The 18,963-nt window shown below is 42.4% G+C and overlaps 1 protein-coding gene and 1 long non-coding RNA gene across 21 annotated transcripts in view; one reads left to right on the top strand and one right to left on the bottom strand.

The window, feature by feature from the left end:
* Positions 1–18,963, top strand: part of DTNA (dystrobrevin alpha) — a 396,589-nt gene that overhangs the window by 373,734 nt on the left and 3,892 nt on the right. For 8 of the 20 annotated variants that reach the window (XM_060121886.1, XM_060121885.1, XM_060121884.1 and 5 more), the window contains 6 exons: positions 4,166–4,325; positions 7,023–7,112; positions 8,621–8,789; positions 11,327–11,459; positions 13,462–13,510; positions 16,460–18,945. In XM_060121886.1, coding sequence (XP_059977869.1) covers positions 4,166–4,325; positions 7,023–7,112; positions 8,621–8,789; positions 11,327–11,459; positions 13,462–13,479 — 570 coding nt within the window. In that variant the 3' untranslated portion in view covers positions 13,480–13,510; positions 16,460–18,945. Of the gene's footprint in view, positions 1–4,165; positions 4,326–7,022; positions 7,113–8,620; positions 8,790–11,290; positions 11,460–13,461; positions 13,511–16,459; positions 18,946–18,963 lie in introns of those variants that run through there. The other 12 variants (XM_060121878.1, XM_060121873.1, XM_060121872.1 and 9 more) reach the window with 5 other exon arrangements.
* LOC132504454 (uncharacterized) lies at positions 4,973–7,134 on the bottom strand. The gene is made up of 3 exons (XR_009534890.1): positions 7,053–7,134; positions 5,690–5,901; positions 4,973–5,266 (listed from the first exon to the last, which is right to left on the bottom strand). It is a non-coding gene; the product is annotated as an uncharacterized LOC132504454 (long non-coding RNA).

Below are 18,963 nucleotides of genomic sequence, written 5' to 3'. Positions count from 1 at the left end.
GACCAATCATAATTAGTCATCTCATCTGTGTCCCCACAAGAAGCCCTATGATGATAGTCAGTCAGTGTGTACTGGAAGAAAGGATGAAAAGAGGGTTGAATGTTGCTAAACAGGCTGCTACGTAAAACCAGGCCTGACTACACTGCATTCTCCCCCAAACCTGAGAGGCTGACTTTCGGGGGTGGGGTACCTGGGTGGGGGAGGGTCCATAGTACCGCCTCCTCCTGTCTCATGGTCATCTGCTCTGCCATTTCTCCAGACAGTGCTGGCTCCACAGTTAGACAATAGGCACTTTCCTTGAAGCATCCCTCCTTTCTGGTGCTGAGTGGAAACCCAAATACTTCCTGGAAAAAAATCGGAAAATGTATGGATCTTGTCAGACTTTTTAATAATTGATACAACAGCAGGTTGAGTGGACTCAGAGAATGGAGGGTAGAAATGAATTTTTCATTTATTCTCTAGGAAGAGAACAATTTAAAATTTGCCAAGTATGATGTATGTTTTCCTTCTTCCATAAATCACCCCTCTTCTCGGGAATTTGAGATCTATATATTGATCTGCATGGACCATTGTCCCTTAAGTCTTTGCTCCATTAATCACCGGATAATTTCCAGGAAAGGATGTTCACAGAGATTATTCATTCTAACTCTTCTAAAGTTGTTAGCCGACAGCCATGCTTCATGACCAGACCAGAGGCCACCATTCCATAGGGGCCACACCTGTGAAAATGAAACTCTGTGACATCTTCACTGATCTACCCCAAAGCCAAGAGGCAACTACCATTCCCTAGTGGTCCTGCAAGAACAGCAGAAAGGAAGAACAGAGATGGTGTTCCCAGCAATAAGTCTACTATGCATCAAACTGGCCAGTGTCCTGACAAAGGGTGATGGGGCCCTGATCACCTAGGGAGCCAGGGTTCTACCCCCAAGTCTGGGTAAAGACTGGTCATGACTGGGGAGTTACAAATTGTAGGAAAGATGCAGTGAATCTTTACTTCAGCGTAGAATCTTCCACCTAAATTCTTCATATAATCAGACTGCTTGAAGTTGCACCAGTTGGAGATTCACTTAGGAGTTGGTGGCTATTAGCCATTCACACATTGGTGTAATTTAGACTCCATCAATTGTTTTTCCCTTAACGTGTAACCACAGTCCATTATTTTTCTCTTAACACAAGACCACTGATGGGAGTTTTGAAGACAGGAAACAGGCAGAAAGGTGTAGGAAAAGTTGCCTTTGGAGACAAGGTGTTAAGCAAGAAGAGGTGGGGCTGGTGCGGTACCCAAAGGGGAGGGGGGAACCCCACAAGCACCCTATGCTGCAGAGCCTGGTGGCACAGGTATGAGCAGGGCTGGCCTATACTACAGCCCCAGCACAGCCATCAAACATTGAAAAGCAGGCCCACAGCCTCATATCTGAAATCACTGGGTCCAGAGATCCTCTGAAACTCAGAATCTTTGAGGTTTTAGAAATGCAGTACAGTGCAGACACCACATAAGTAGCCTCACATTAATTATGAAACAACATGTGTTGCCCATTGGATTTCACATTTGCAGATAAGAGACTGTGGACCTGTATTTCTGTACTGGCTGATTAGCAGCCTGAAGGTTGCTTGCTCCACCCTGGGCACTCACGCTGCTCTCCATGACCCAGTAACTAGAAGGTACTGCCTGGCCCAGCAGAAAGCCCTAGGCCACTGCTCCATCACCACTCCCTACTGAGTCTGTGTCCTATGCCTTCTGAGTCTTCAGGTTGTTAGTGAAAGTATGTTATGAAACATAGATGGAAATATGTGATGGTTGGTCACAGTGCCCACAGTTCTGAGGAGCAGCCTGGGAAAGCCCTGGCCTTGTAGCCTAAGGTCTGGGGATCCATTTTATCTCTGTCCTTCACTAGCTCAGAGACCTTGGGTAATTATCACCTCTGATCCTAGCTTGCTAACCTGAAAAATGAGAGTAATAATACCTCATATGGTTGTTGAGAGGATTAAGTGAAGTAGATGGGATTAAAATGCTTTCTAGACTGACAATTGCTATTCAGATATAAGCTACTATCATTCCTAGCACTGATTAGTGGGAGAATAAAACAAAACTAGGTATGTAAATGTGCTTTAGAGACTGTAAATTACATACAAAAATGGAGTTTTATCATTATTGTGAATCTCCTATCACAGAAGAGGATCTGGCTTCCAGGGTTGAGAAGGTAAGCCACCCTGTGTAGCCAAGAGGAGCCTTCTTCCTTCAACCCCTCTGTCCAACTTCCCATCATCACCAGTCCCTCCTCCCAGCTGCACCTGGTTCCTTGGTAAAAAGATCAGATGAGAAAGGGCAAGGAGCTCTGCTGAGGACCCTGTCTTGAAAAGGATGTGCAGGACGGGTTGCCAGGGAGAGGCACTTGATCTCAGGGTACCTAACCAACACCTGTCTCCTTTGAAGGATCCGTCACCAGCCATAGCCCATCCAGGTCCCCCCACTCCAGGGCAGGCAGACCACCTGGGCTCAGGCCCCAGCTCGGACACTCTAGCTCCATCTCCTGGGCAATTCTTTTCACCTCTCTGAGCATTGTGGTCCATAACCGCACATTTAGCATAATGGGACCTACTTCAGTGGGTCATGGAGAGAAACCCATGAGGATGTACATGAGAACCTTGTGTACATGGCAAAGCATGACTCAAACATGAGGTCACTTATTGGTGTGGGAAGCAAGGAAACGCCCAGGTACCTCAGAAGCAGAGGTTTCGTGGTAATGACATTGAGCTGCCCAAGTTTGCTGGGGGAAACCAGACCCGTCCTGGAGCAGGCTGGGGCAAGGGGCTGCAAAACATCACAAGCAGGCAAACTTCTCTTCCTTGGGCCCGAAAGGCCACTCCAAGGTACTGTTGCGAGTGAGAGTGGAATCCTCAGCACCTCGAGCATCACACGAGTTATTTTCTGTTTTGCTTCGTTTTTAATTCGGGATTTTCCTCAATTTATAGATTTGACTTTTCTGTGTGATGCTGAGCCCTGGAAAGCTAACAGCATGGCATTTTACAAGATTGATGTTGTGTGTTTTAACTGCAAGTAGCTGAACCCACAGCAAAGACCTAAATCGAACATTCCAGAGCACGGCTCTGGTGGTGCATGTCTGGGGTTTGAATGGGGTGATGATGAATCTCTGGGCCTTGCTGTGGAAGAGTCCTCACTCTCCCTGGCCAGACCCAGTGGACTGGAGTGGAATTTATGTGAATACCTAATCTGTTGTATATGCACTTCTTACATTTTCTTATTCGTGCTGACTTTACTTCCTTTGTAAACTAATTATTAAAACAGGAAATGTTTTCAAGAGACCTCATTGTAGAACCAAGACTGCGAAAGTCAAGGTTTGACAGCCTCAGAATTATTTCATGCCAAGGGCTGAAATGAGATAAATGGCTTTGAAGTTGTGTTCTCCTTTTTTCTTTACTCATTTTAAAATCCCACTGTTCTTCCTGCTAGAATACTGCTTTTTCATAGGCAAAGAGGACAATTCCTACAGGAAACATTACCCAAAAATTAGAAACCAGTATTTCTTTTTTCTCTTCCCCATTTGAATCCCTGAATCACAGAGCAATTCGACAAAGACAACTTTTACTGTAAAACAGGGATTAAACAATTTACACTTCATTTGATTCTTTATTTGAGACTTAACATATGCAATATGGCATGACATGATTGGAACTATAAATTATCCTCTACAGATGATGCCAGGACAAGACAGGTTGAAAGTTTAGGAAGAATGTAAACCACATCCATCCCTAACAGTCTCCGAGTTTATATTTAAAACTTTCTCCTAATGTCTTTTTATTCTATATAGAGCTTCCTTCAAGGAGAACATAAACATACCTTGTAATTATCACTGCTTAACAGTAGCTTCATTACATGGGCAAACATCTCCTATATTACAGAACAATGAATGCAGTACTAATATTCTTAGCTTTCAGTTTGTAACCAAAACTTCAGATCATGTACAGTAAGGTCCTAAATTATCTGCACCTGCAACTCAGGTTGAGAATTACCATCTTAATTACCTAGGATTTCCACCTATTTTGGAATTTCATTGTCACTGTCTTTAACATTTGACTGAGACACTGGGAAGGGCATTTGGCATCTTCTTGCGAAAACAATTAATGACTTGCATTGTCTCTCCAGACCCAGGGGGCAGGCTCTCCTCGCTCCTCCCCCAGCCACACCATCAGCAGGCCCATCCCCATGCCCGTCCGGTCAGCTTCCGCCTGCTCCACCCCAACCCACACGCCTCAGGACTCTCTCACAGGGGTAGGGGGAGACGTACAGGAGGCGTTTGCACAAAGTAAGTGGCTTTATTTGTGTGTGTGTGTTCTGCTTTTCTGTTGCAAATAAGTCGCCAAGGACTGCATGATCTAGAGTTATCAGAGCCTCACCGTGGATGCTCTAGTGTATTCCACAGTTCGTGTCAAAGCCGGGCCTGCAAGACTTTTTAGAAACTCCCTACACTAATCTGTTCTTCCCTTCACCATCTTATCTTCTTTTGGCTTCTCTTGCCCTGCCCCGTTTTTTTATGAGCCTTTGCTCATTAAGGGAAGGGAAATCCTTTCAGCAATATTCCAGGAAATCTTATAAATGTAATCCGTTTTAAAATTCCGAAAGATATTTCCTCCTTTCGTCTCTTTACATGAAAGCAAACTCAAGATTGAGAGTAAACAATCCCAGCTCTTTAGCACTGAGGCGATCAAGAAGGATGCTTAGTCATTTTCCAGATGGCTTAAAGAGTTGAATCATTGCCTCTGTGTTATGGGGCTGCGAGGCTAGCTCTCCATAGTCAATAGAAGAGGGCAAAGAGGGATGTGAGATGACAAACAGCAACAAACAGCATTCTCCCACCGCTGCCTCTTCTGCTTATGTACTGCGGAGTGTCGGGGTGGGAGTGGGGTCCCAAAGCAAGTGATCTTATTCATTTGGAAATATTTTAACACTTTATAAAACTTTTTTTTGTCATCACTTTTTAAATTTGTAGAAAATTACAAAAAAAGAAATCCTCCTGCCGACCCTCAGCCTGCCAGTCTCATTCCTAGAAGTAAACACTATTAACAGCTTGGCCCTTCTCAACGTTTCACTTATATATAAATATCTATGTTTAAGTTTGCTTTTATGGACATATACTCTTCTTTTTCCACACAAATTCGATCATGCATTGCATTTTGGTCTGCAATTTGCATCTCCCTTGAATTAGCGGTATATGGTGGACATCCTCCCAGGTCCTCACGTGTAGATCTAAGGAAAAGAGCGACATATTCGACTACTAGTTTTAAGACAAAAAGAAACATAAACAGTTAAAAGGCAAAAGAATAGACTTGAGGAAACATTTCCAGCATATGTAGCAATCAAGTTTCATAATTTCAGTTATACATTAAAGCACACACAGCTCAGTCAGAAAAAGACACTCCCAAAACAAAAATAGGTGAAGGATAGGAACTGACAGAAGAACAAATAGCCCATAAAGATGTTCAATCTCACAAAGAGTTGTAGAAATACAAATTTTAATCAAAATCACCTTTTGCCTAGCAGATTCAAAAAAAATTGTTTAACATCAGTAATATCCAGAGAGACTGAGGAAAAAGATGCTCTCATCCACTGTTTATAGGGGATAAAAGCTTACTTTTTTTTTTTTTTTTTTGCGGTACGCGGGCCTCTCACCCTTGTGTCCTCCGTTGCGGAGCACAGGTTCCAGACGCGCAGGCTCAGCGGCCATGGCTCACGGGCCCAGCCACTCCGTGGCATGTGGGATCCTCCCGGACCGGGACACGAACCTGTGTCCCCTGCATCGGCAGGTGGACTCCCAACCACTGCGCCACCAGGGAAGCCCAAAAGCTTACATTTTGAAGGGAGAGCATGATGTACTTTCTGTTCTGAGGGAAAAAGGAAGATCTATTACAGGGCGTTTTTTCCTGAAAAAGAAAATGATTAAAGTTGTACAAATATAATTTAAGTTATGCAAAATAATTTCCTTTTTTTAATTTTTAGAGGGAAAACTGCCCTTTCCCTAAATCTTAAAGAAATTTACAGTATACTAAATCAATTTGAGTTTCCTGTAATAATTATTGTTTTACCTACTTTGATTTCTTAAATTTACATGTGTTTATTATTTTACTTATTTAGTTTTACTTACTAAGAAATCACAATGAAATGTGACCTATCTAAGCAGCCCCAGCTCATCCTGCATAAATTCATCTGTAAGTCAGATATTTGGAATCTTGAGTCTTTTTTCCAAAGATATTATGAATTTGGCCCTCTGTTCTACATCCACCTTGCCCCACTCCCAGTCCAGCCCACAAATACCCTTTAACCCTTAGTGGGATGGAAACCTCATAATAATCTTCCTCTACCATAGAGAAACATGCTGTAAGTTCCAGTTCAGGGTACCAGGCATACATCTGCCCACGTCTTGGCAGCAGGAGCAAGAATCCTCACCCCTTTTCCAAACTCTGGGGACATACAGTGCACAGGGTTCCCATTCCCAAGGGGTACCTGAAATGACAGGGGAAGCTCGGGGAGCCCTGATGGGAGACAGAGGCTATGGTGACGGAGATCAGAATCTGATGTGCTCAGCCACCAGGTAAGAGCTGAAACAGTAGCAGCTGCCGGGAAGGCACAGCTCTCGTGGCAAAACCAGGCTTTTCATCTGTGAGGTGATTCTGAAGGATGACCACACGTGCTGGCTTACCTGGGATCATCCCAGTTTGTGCCAGGTCACCCAGTCTTGTTATTAATACCTTCCCTTTCACTTGTAAAATTGTCCCAATTTGGACAATAAAGTATATGAATCCCCATCCGTTGCCGTGTCTTCTTATATCAAAGGCCACTGGCCTGAGTACAATGTTTTTTTTTCAGGAAATGAACCAAAGCACTTCTGAAAAGGAGAAGTCTTGGACGTTTTCTTGCTTTAGGATATCAATGGAAATGATAAACAGCATAGAAATTGGGGGAAAAGGAGAGCTTTGATTTTTTTTCATTATCATTCTTTCTTAAGGTTCAAGAAGAAATTTACGGAATGACTTACTAGTAGCAGCGGATTCGATCACTAACACCATGTCCTCTCTCGTGAAAGAGTTGAATTCCGGTGAGTCCCTGGTCCCCTCCCATTTGTCGTCTCATTGCAGAAGGACCCATAACTTCTGTTAGAGAGCTGCTCATTGTCAAGTATAAAAAGATTTTTTAAAGGTCTATGTGATATTTTGTTGGGATATTAGATTGTTTTAGTACCGTTTATACTTTGCTAATGAGAAGATCATGAATACATGCTCAATGCACAAAGTTTGAAAAATGCAGAAAAGAATAAATATTAAAATTGACTTGTAAATACAGAATCCCAAGTTAGCCACTGTTAAATATATCATGACCCAAAGTGACATGATGCTAAAGTTATTTTATAGGGTCAAATGTCTTATTTACTAATTAAGACTTGTTCATTTGGAATGCATGGCTATTTGAAAGAGGCGAAACTGAAATTTACCTTTGCAATATCACTAAAGAAAGATCTGCGAAGAAAATAAATAGCATAAAATTGCAGCACTCTTCATCCTAATACTACTACACAGAGTTTTAAAAACTTTTACAGCGTGAATATGCAAATAAATATCTTATCAGTTACTAATACATCTCGTCTATTCCTTAAAGCCCTCCTAGCAAGATATCTGTTTGAAAGGACTGTGGTCATATAGTTGAGATTACAACAACTATAAGAAAGAAAACTTTAATGTTAAAAAAAATCTGGATTTAAATTTCTTAAAACCTCTATAATTAGAATTAAAGTAATGAAAAGTGTTGCTATTATTTTAGATTAAGATTACCAAATAGGATAAAAATGACAGTAGTTAATACATCATGATTAATGGCATGTACTCACTGCCCTAGCAAATGATGACTAAAAATGTGATTCTCATTGTAGGCGTTTCAAGGACTATTAGTTTATACTCTTATAAGTTTTTGAAATATTAAGTGAATGTAGTATTTTAGGTCTGTGTTTCCTAAATTAAAGTAATATTAAGCAAAAGTAACAACAGTTTTAATAAAGACTTTTTATATTTTTATTTTATTGTATTGTATTTTTTTTTTTTTTTTTTTTTTTTTGCGGTACGCGGGCCTCCTCACCGTTGTGGCCTCTCCCGTTGCGGAGCACAGGCTCCGGACGCGCAGGCTCAGCGGTCTTGGCTCACGGGCCCAGCCGCTCCGCGGCACGTGGGATCTTCCCGGACCGGGGCACGAACCCGTGTCCCCTGCATTGGCAGGCGGACTCCCAACCACTGCGCCACCAGGGAAGCCCAATAAAGACTTTTATAGAGGGAAAAAACAGATGGCTTCAAGAATTAAGTCAGTTATTAAGACAAAGATTCCTTATAATATTATTGAGATAAAAAGACAATACTGTATACTAACTGATTTTGTGGTAATTCATGTCAGTATCAATTCTCATTTTGAGAAAAAACGAACACATACTTGACTTACGTAAAATAACTGGTCAGTGTTTTAATCAGCATAGGTTGGTTAATGTTAAGCCTAGACCTTTATTTGCCGACCGATCATAAAAAAGTCTAGGTCATTCTTCACTTCTTCAATTGTACCTAATAGAGGCGGGGAGTGAAACTGAGAGTAACGTGGATTCTGAACTTGCACGGACTCAGTTTGAAGATCTGGTCCCATCACCAACCTCTGAAAAGGCTTTTCTAGCGCAAATCCATGCCCGAAAACCCGGGTACCTTCACAGTGGAGCTACCCCAAGTGCTATGCGTGGCGACATGTAAGTATTTTCTGCTTGGGGGTATTTTCTCAGTAACGGAACACTCTGCAGGGAGCATAGGAAAATTAAAACATGGTTGCTTACTTCTTTATTTTGGAAAGGAATGGTTCAGTTTCCTTTTCTGCCAGAAGAGGTAGAAGGGTGCTACATTTCAATTTGTCATTGTGACTTTTCCCCCTAACAATTTCCAGAGTATCAGTAACAAAAACCAACCAGTACTTATTGAGAGCCTGGCTTGCCCAAGGCACTGTGCTAATTGGTTACAAAATAGTGTCAAAAATCTCTCCCACCCTCCCAGGACTCATAGACTAGTTCAGGAGATAAATCATCCTATCTTCTGAATTTAATAGATTTGCTCTTAAAGGACCTGGTGATACTAGAGAGGTCTCTGTTCAAAGTGGGTGTAAACAGCATCATATACGCACTTGTGATTGAAATAACTAAATGTATAAAGTCTCATTATAAAGAAGTCCAATTCGCTTGAATTATTGGATATGTATAAACCTGACCTTCAAAAGACATTTTGCAAAGATTTTTCACCCAATTAGGCATCTGTAGCTTGACAGGAGCCAGCAGAATCACTCACGTAGCCACTAGAACTTCTGTGACGTTGGATCAGCTCAAAGCAGTCAGGCAGGGAAAACCAAAGCTGAGAAACAAAGGCAAAAAGCTAGGACAGACCTGTGGAGCCCAGCTTGGGAGGGAAAAGGGTAAAATGAAGGAAGTGAAGTAAGCGGAGTTCTGAGAAATGTGGGCAGGGGCTCACCGAAATTCTGGAAAAGAGAATTGATGAATAGTTCAAAAAAAAACTACAGAAGGGTGATGGTGCTTAATGTGAGAAGAACTGCAGATGAGTCTACAAAAATAAACTACCTGTTTTAAAGACCCAGAGAAGAAACTAACCAGAGGCCTTTCTGGTGTTTTGGCTGTCCATCCAAGCAGTGAGTAAAAGGCCAGTAATAATGGGGAATTATAAATAGACATGGCTTGAAAGCCAGCTGTGAAAAGGCAGAGCGTAAGATCAAAACAAAACAGTTATAATTTTACGTAGCAGGAAGCTGCTGCTTTTAGTTTCAGTTTGCTTTCTTGAACTTTCCTCTATAATTTAGAATTATATGATTTGTTTGTTATTCAAACTGGTGAATTAATTATCAGTTTAGTCTGATAAATACAAATCCATTTGATTTTTTTTATAATTAAGCATTTACATGGTGGTTACCTAAAATTTTCTTGATCCGATCCTAAGGTCCAAAGCTGTAACTAAGGCCACCCCATCTGCTGTCCCTGGTACACTGGTGGCAGGACCAGCTACAAACATGGCTGTGGGGCTTGGGAAGGGAAAGTTCATAGAGGTCTCGTAGACCTATTTAGGCTGACCCCAAACCTCTAAAAATAACGAGGACACGTCGTACAAATATAAATAAACATGAACATTGGCATTTAAGTTCCAACCCAGAAACTTCTACTTGACCACTCTTTTCATTTTAGGGGATATTTTAATATCTGTACTATCTAAACATGCACTGTGTTTTAGCGTGAGAATATTTTAGTCATATGATTTAGGTTGTGAATTTATGTTCAGTCCCAGGAAGAGCTTTATATATACTGGGATGAATAGATGGAGAGAGTCACACATTTAGTGAATGAGATCATTCTTATCTATTTATTTCATAGTAGAATTGGACAATTTAAATGGATTTCTTTTTTTTTTTTTTTTTTTTTTTTTTTTTTTTGCGGTACGCGGGCCTCTCACTGTTGTGGCCTCTCCCCTTGCGGAGCACAGGCTCCCGACGCGCAGGCTCAGCGGCCACGGCTCACGGGCCCAGCCGCTCCGCGGCATGTGGGATCTTCCCGGACTGGGGCACGAGCCCGTGTCCCCTGCATTGGCAGGCGGACTCTCAACCACTGCGCCACCAGGGAAGCCCGGATTTCTTAAGTTCAGAGCTAGTATAAATTTTGAAGATCAAGAGCTATGGGTTAGAGTATTAGTCTTCCTGACATCGATTAGCTGATCAGTGAGAGAGACTTGACTCTACCACAGGAATAAAGCAGATGCGTGCGCGATTCCTCTATACGTGCATAAGACAAAGAGCGTTAAATTATGAACAAATGTCCTAATCATTATTTCACTAGAGGGCTTACTTCCCTTATAGAAAGTGTTCTTGGATTCCATTTTTTTTAAGCCCCCAAACTGGAAAAACTATGTCCTCTCAAAGGATAAGCCCACCCTTTTTAAGAACGACAGACATTTAAAGGTCAGCTCATTCCTGTTAACCCTAGGAAAACATAGAGGACACCAGATTGCCATAGAAAAATTGTCTGTGAGACACCTTGATCATATATTTCTCCAAACTTCCAAAGCTTTTTTAAAGTTTTTTCATTCTGTCAAAGAAGAGACAGAATTGAAGTGAATTGAAGCAAAGAAGTGAATTGAAGGACTAAATAAATGTGTGCCCAGAACTACAGCTAACACGGGAATTCCACTCATACTTTCCTTTAAGATTTGCTCCGAAACTCCCACTGTGGTTGATTCCCAGGGTTACAGAAGATGGGGACCCATATGTGCGGCCAGAGGATGAGAACTATGAAGATGACTCTGTCCGGCAGCTGGAGAATGAGCTGAAGATGGAGGAATACCTGAAACAGAAGCTACAGGACGAAGCCTACCAGGTACCAAGAGCTGGCCCACATCCTTTAGCACTCCTGCCCCAGTCCCTCAGTAGCTGGGTCTCTTACATTACTCCAAAATTCGGTGCCTTCTCCTTCCTTCCACACTCCCTTTCTGGAATATTCTGACTGAACTCCTCAGTCCATGAATTCTAGACAGGAAAAATGTTAAATACTTCTTATAGCTGTCACTCACCATGAATTCCTGTGAATTCTGAGTTGGAAAGTAAAAGAGGCCTTCCACCTTAGTGGAAACATGGTGACTAACAGTCCATGATCCTCCAAAATCATTAGGAAAATACTTTTTAAGAAAAGATACAGTCGGCCCTCCATATCCACAGATTCAGAATCTACTGAGGTTCAACTATAAGGGACTTGAGCCTCTGTGGATGTTGGTATCTGCTGTGTGGGGATGTCCTGGAACTAATCCCCCATGGATACTGTAGGATGACTGTCAGGGAACAAGGCTCAAGGAAATTGACTAAGCATAAATATACCTCCTCCCTTGAATCATTTGTCCTCAGCTTCCCTCACTGCCTGCCTTATATCAAATGTCAAGAAGTGAAAGAGTGACAAACCTCACCAAGAAATGTTAGGGGAACTGTAGGCCCACATTCAGCAGCGTATGGTTGGGCAGATTGTCATATGTACTGGAGCATATTAATCCATCTGAGAATTCACTGGACATAACACATGCAATTGGGAATAAGTGTAATTAGCCACTCATCCTTAAGGGGGTGCATTTTCCCCATGGAGATTGTTCTACTGCCATGTTTGTTTTTCTTGTATGTTTCCCTTCCCTGTGTCTTGTTGGGGTTCTGGGAGTTCAGGGGTATTTGGCTCGTTGAGACCTGCTGCCTCCCAGACCCTGGGGGTTATTTTATCATGTCAGGCTTTCTGTCCGATGGCCAGACAAGCTTTTTTCCACAGTCTTAGGTTGGCAGTAGCCCCCTCTTTCTCTATTAGTGAAGGAAAGAGAAGCAGAGAGAATAAATTATCTTCTCCTTCTCATATGTTTATAGATTGTTTGGAAATATCTTCCCAAGAAGAATAGAGCAAGAGGGAAGCCCACCAACCCCATCTTGACAGTATAACACAGAAGCTTTGCCTCTCTGGAATGTTCCATTAGCCTTTTCACTTTAACAGCCACATTTCAGAAGCAACTACAATGTGGGCCTAGATAAACAAAACAAGCAGTGACCAGATACGTAAAGCCGTACTTTACTGCTACAGAAACAAACTTGCCTTGAGTGCAGACCATGGAGGCCGCTCTTTCTTTGCGACTTCTATGGCCTGTCCGCGGAAGGAAGTTAGTCTGGATGAAGCTCCAGGGTGTCCGTGGGAACTCTGAGGGATGGCATTCCTACTCGTATCTCAGTTGGCTCTGCTGCATAGCGGGAGAGAGAGAGGTGGTGAAATAATCAATATTCTGGTTCATGCTGTTAGAGGTGCCTATTAGATCTCCCTATTTGAGCCCATATCAGTTTCTGGATTTTGGTGACCACAGTAAATGAAATTCTAGATTTTTTTTTAAAAGAAAGTGAGTCATTTCATATGAGATATTAGATTTTTATTTATTTTAATGACTTAGGAGTTTAACCTGATATGACCAAAATGAAAGGAAATTCTATTAATAGCATCAGCTCCGATTGGAGTTCATGCCATCTCTGGTAGATGTTAAGCTCCTTCTCTCTCTCCTTTCCTTTCCACACCCAGTGACTTCAAGGGAAAGACAAAGAAAAGGGCTGAGAGATAACAGGCCTGTGTGTCCCCACTCAAGATATATGCCCTGGAGAAGGTCGAAGTGGTTTTCCTTGACTGCTCTATGAGCATATGGTTGTTGGATGGGCCAGAAAGTTACTTTCATTCCTTGCACTCTCTCTCTCTATTTCTCTCTCTCTCTCTCTCTCTTTCTGCATGGCTTCCAACCAAATAATTCACCAGCTTGACTACATCACAGACATGACATGTCACCTTTCTTGTTTGTGTCCTTTGTCACCCACAGGTCAGCTTGCAAGGTTGAATGCAATATCCTTTTATCACTCTCCTCTCAAGTAAGTATCCTCTTATTTAGGAGGAAACATGGCCACTGTACACTGGATTCTGATAACTTGTAACCTATATTCACAATCACTCTCTCTTAGGTTTTCTCTATGATAAAATACCCTCCTTCCCAATCTATGAAGCATTTCATTATAATCCAGTGGAGATTTGGCAGGCAACCTTGGGAGTTGACTTTTTACTCTATTAATTAGGAAAGTTGGCACAGAAATTTCAATAATACCAAAGATGCCCCAGAAATTCTTAGCTGTGAAGCCATAACACTGATCCATAACTGCCTTCAAGTTTTCAGCCTCTCTAGCATTTGAGAGAGAAAAGTCCAGGCTTGCTCAGCACTTGCAGAGATGAGTCAGCTCCTTAGTCCTGCCGTATTCAGGGCCCAGAAGATCAAAGTGTGTACCTTAAGGAGTGAAAGCAAAAGCATGTGTTATTAAAGAAAACAAAAGAAGCAAAAACAGAGAGGAAACCTTCTACAGCCTTATGGTTTTAGAACAGCGGATTCAAATCCATTGTGGAATTCAGCAAGATATAATTTAATTTCAGATATCATTTCTGTGGCATGTGGTCCCCCAGCTTTAAGGATCTACCTAAATACATGGGAAATCCTCAGTAACTTTTTTAATGTAAAGAGAATAGCCCTTGATTGGCAGGATCACTTCACTATAGTAGTCTGAAGCTTAGGCCCTGGACTCGAATAGACTGATTTCAAATATGAGTTCCATCAAATCTTAGCAGCATAATCTTTGACAACCTACTAGACTTCTCTGAGCCTCTGTTCCCTCTGTACAACGTATATCACAATACCTACCTCATGGAGGAGTTGTACTCACTGAGATATAGCTTTTCAAGAGCTTAACGTAGTGGCAGACGCACTATCATTTTATTCCTAGCACACACATACATGCCTAGCACTAAGCTCAGTGCTTTACAAGCAATTCAGTCCCTAGGAGTGACTATAATTATTATGTGAGTGTATGAGAGCCCCCGGGACTCAGAACCAGCTTGCTCGCTCTGATTGTGGAAATACGGCTGGGACTCAGCTTCGTACAATGACTTGATATACCTTCAGCTACACTGTCCCGTGAGACTTGATGGCTTCTCTGGCTCCAGCCAATGGCCATTTAGATGTCCCACATTACACTTCAAAGCTAATACACCTCTTACGGTCATCTGGATGCACGGTCTCGAGGACTTGTATCCACTTTAGTTCTACAGTCTTTTCCCACCCATGGAATAGTGCAGTTGATAGGAAACTCAACTCTGGCTGCTAAATTGAAAAAGCGATATATATCTCCTAAATGACCTATCGATTAGTAAAGAATACATTCTAGTTCAAGCACCACTGACCTCCTGTCTTGGTCCTCAGGTTAAGATTAAGCAAGTAAAAATTAAAGTGTAATTGTTATTATGAAATACATTTTTTGAGCTGTGAGGCCCTCTTGGTATAAAAGGGAGGATCTTATTGAGTGCGTTTTAGTCTGCCTCCCTTGGATTTGAGAATGCTATACCACATGTTCTCCTGATTCATGATAACTGCAGTGAAAAATTCCCAGGAGCTGTTTCTGAAAATATTCAGTCCAGTTATAACAAATCTAGTCCCAAAGGGGCAAGCCTTTTCCTTTCATAGCATTTTCTTTCTCTGAGCTCCAGCAATCTGATCATTTTTGTTCTGCACATTATTTAAACATCAGTAGGTAGTGCTTAGAAAAATATACTTTTCTAAAAGCCTAATGAAATGCCCTTGACATAAACCCAGATAAAAAATGGTATTTGGTTCTTGTCCATAAACACCAGAGATTTCAGTACTCTAAAAGTTCTTAGGCCCTTTTTCAATCTTCTGTTGCCAGTTTGGCAGTGAAAAGTTAAAACAGTTGTGGCCTTTGCTGCCTACTGCATCCTTACCTACCTAGCTGGCATCCCACAGAACTCTAAATATAAGCCCGCCTGTCACTAAATCAGCAAATCAGACAAAATTCATTTAAGACCGGGTAGAACACTGTAGGAACTAGTAGCTTTTCATCTTTGCACCTAGTTCTACCCTACTGTAGTTTTTCTTGATGTAGCCAAGAAATACAGCTGAAATTGTAGAACAGTTCATCTGTTGAAATCTGTTTGGACTTTCTGGCTACACTACAAGACCAGAAATTATCCCAAGGTATATGCATCTCTTCTGCAAGGGTCCTAGAACTGATTTCAGCAGCTCAGAGTCAATTAGGCATCCACCAAGCAGAGCCCTACATGACTAAAGGGCAAAAGGTGAAACACCAGAGACATGGACGACCCATCCTCTGCTCAGGAAGAGCCTTAGGCCTCTCTGAAGATAAATAGGCACTTACCAAGACACTAACAAGGGTGAATAGAGTGAAAGCTGACTTATTGCTTTTCAACTAGCCACATTAGAAGAAACAGTACACAGAAAGGTTAGCACTCGAATTAGAGTCCACCAAAATCCCATTCTGGCCCACTGGGATCTTGGGTTGGTCCCTTTTCCATCCTTCTGGCCACACGGTACTCCACGTGCCTTGACCAGCCACATCCTAACTTGAGAAATTGGAGGGTTGGAAGAACAAAGTGGATTTTTTTTTAAATTAGCATGCCATTCTGAAGGTGAGTCAGTGCTCTCATCTTCTTGTCCAAAGGACAGCACCAATATTTCTGTTTACGTTGCTTTAACCCTCCAGATGCCTCAGGTACCCACTAGGCAAGAGACTCAGTATGGAGGATTCTTGTCCTCTCTTCTTTCAGAAGGTGCAGTAGCCCACAGTGTCCCAGGACGTTCATTCCTGACTGTCAGAGGAAGAAAGTAGAGGGTGTGTGTGTGTGTGTGTGTGTGTGTGTGTGTGTGTGTGTGTTCGGGGGGAAGGGGTGATTCTAAGCTTCATAACCCTAATTTAGAGAGCAGTTACCATCATTAAAAAAAATTACACATTGCTTATTCCCAGGCAAGCTATAGTCAGACAGATGAAAGTAACATGAGAACTGGTGATGAAGGACAGAGCTGCACCCACCCCTACAGAGGAGAAGACGGCAGCCTGGCAGCAGCCTCACCTCACAGAAGAGAGGACCCACTACACGCAGCAGCTCCCAACAGACCCCTGCCCCTAAAGACGTGTTCTGCCGGCTATAGCGCAGCTAACTTTTTGTTCTCAGATTTGTAGTCCATAGATGTGTGTTTTGAGAAGGAAAAAAAAAAGACTTCTGTTCAAAGCTAACTTATCAGCTACATCTTCTGTAACATGTCTCATCCCTCAAAATAAAAACACAGGCTGAAATCCCGCGCTGCTGTTGCTCACAACGGCAGTATTAACAAGCATCTTAAACCTTTGCACATGACATTGAACCTGGTCAGTTTACAACGACAATATTAATACTGTTTATAGCTAGGAGTTTGATTTCTGAATTCTCTGAGATTTTAGCAAAACAATTGATTATATACACTGTACATTTTTTTTTTCCACAGCAGTTGGAGAAAAACAACCACTTGCAATTACTCACTAAGCCCGAAGGATTTGGTTCCCGAGGGTACAGACTCAGAGCCCTAAAGCCAAGAAGGGCCCTTGGCCTGCATGGTCTGCACTTGTCTCCAAGTCTCTGAGAGCAGAGGCTTGAACCAAACACACCAGGAGAATCCAGTCTTTAGGGCTTCTTTCCAACTTGGGGTTGTTTTCTTTCAAGATACTCTAACCAATCAGCCCTAGAGTTTAGTGTAAATACTTTTTTCCAAATAAAGATCATATTCCCCCCCAAAAAAATAAAGGCAACATTCAAATTATATAGAATCTAGTTTTTAAAATCAGCACAGATCTTCTTAAAAACTGTGAACTCTGTTTTGAAATACTCGTTACTAAAGCTGTTTATAAACCACAGGTGCCATAAGTTCCCCCCAATGGACTCAAGTTATCTCTGCTCTTCCACGGGCTGGTTCCTCTCGGTTTAGCTTTAGGGAGCATGTTTCTAACAGCACCGCTCATCCGCAAGTTCCCCTATCGGGTCGTTTGGACGCCTTTCAGCTTTAAATGTACAGGCTTAAAGCGCGCTTGCAAACGTTCGCCCTCCTCTTCTTTCTGAATGTGTATTGCCTTAGCTGGCTACCTGGTGTTCTGCATGCAGCCTCCTCTGGTCACATGAGAGGAAACAGGCTCTTCTAAGTGGAGTTGGGATTTTGCACTCCGTGAAAAGCTAATGTGCAAAACAACTGACAAGGAAGGGAGAATGAATGACTCTGTCGATGGTCCTTTCTGAGGGCCCTCTTTGGGGAGCACTAAAGACCTCCCTTAGGGATTCTGGGGAAATGAAAAAATAATCTTCTACTCATTTCAATATTTGATGAAAGGAACATCCTACAACATAGTAGATACATTATCCTTAAATTGGCAGCTTCCCTGGATTCCTGTTTCTCCTTTGAGAGAAAGAAGAGAACATCATTTTAGAACAGTGGTTCTCACAGTGTGGTCCCTGGACCAGCAGCGTCAATATCACCTGGGAATTTATTAGAAATGCAGATGCTTAGGCCCTAACCCGGGCCTAAGGAATCAGACATTCTGGGGCTGGGGCCCAGTAATCTGTGTTTGAATAAACCGTCCAGGTGATTCTGATGCACGCCGAAGTTGGAGAACCACTGCTTTAGAATAAAGTTGTATAATAAAATCTCTGAAAAGGCCTTATTCAGGATAAGCAAGAAAGATTCTGAGTCAACCTCAAAGCTTCAGCTATTCGGTTTTGCTTCCAGGGCTGGCAAAAGCCTGCCACCTCCCAGAGTCGGTAGTTGGTGGGTGCCCAGCTGAGAAGAGACATCCTGACATCTTCCAGCTTCCTCTCCAGAGAGTTCTAAGATGTTCATGCCTCTGCACTGGGTCAGAAACCATCTCCTTGGCTGCCCTGTGGAACAAAATCGCTTGCTTTGGGGATAGTAAAGCTCTTGGTTGGCATTAGCAAGGAGCCCAGTCTGCCCACTGATGTACTTAATCATATTCCCCTCGGGAGAACCAGCCTGAAAAATGTCCCTGAGAACAGGCTGACACCAAAGGGACACAACTGCACAGTTCTCAGATTTCTTTGCACAGATGGATTTTATTGCGGATTTTGTTGGTATATCTTAATGTTCATCTCTTTTCCACTGCCCATCCTCTGTGAACCCGTGCCTCTCTAGATGGAGCAGGTGACCACTGGTGCCTCATACTCAGTACTTAAAACCACTACATCCCAGCTACCTACATGGCTGTCAGCTCTCAATCATAGCCGGGCAGTTCCCGAACTCAGAACCCTGACCCTGCAGGTGGTATTCAGCCGCCAACTGGACCGAGCTGACAGATGTTGTCATTTTGTGTTTCCACATCAAAACGTTTGTCTAAGGTTTGAACTGTTCTGCCAATAACCTTCCCCCGTCATAGCATTCATTGCCAACTCCATCACACGGTTGTCGAAACCATCGTACAAAGCCATTGCA

This window comes from Lagenorhynchus albirostris, chromosome 14 (genome assembly GCF_949774975.1).
Source record: "Lagenorhynchus albirostris chromosome 14, mLagAlb1.1, whole genome shotgun sequence".
In the NCBI taxonomy this organism is placed as follows: domain Eukaryota; kingdom Metazoa; phylum Chordata; class Mammalia; order Artiodactyla; family Delphinidae; genus Lagenorhynchus; species Lagenorhynchus albirostris.
Note: the sequence above shows the minus strand (reverse complement) of the source record. Positions and strands in the feature narration are given on the sequence as shown.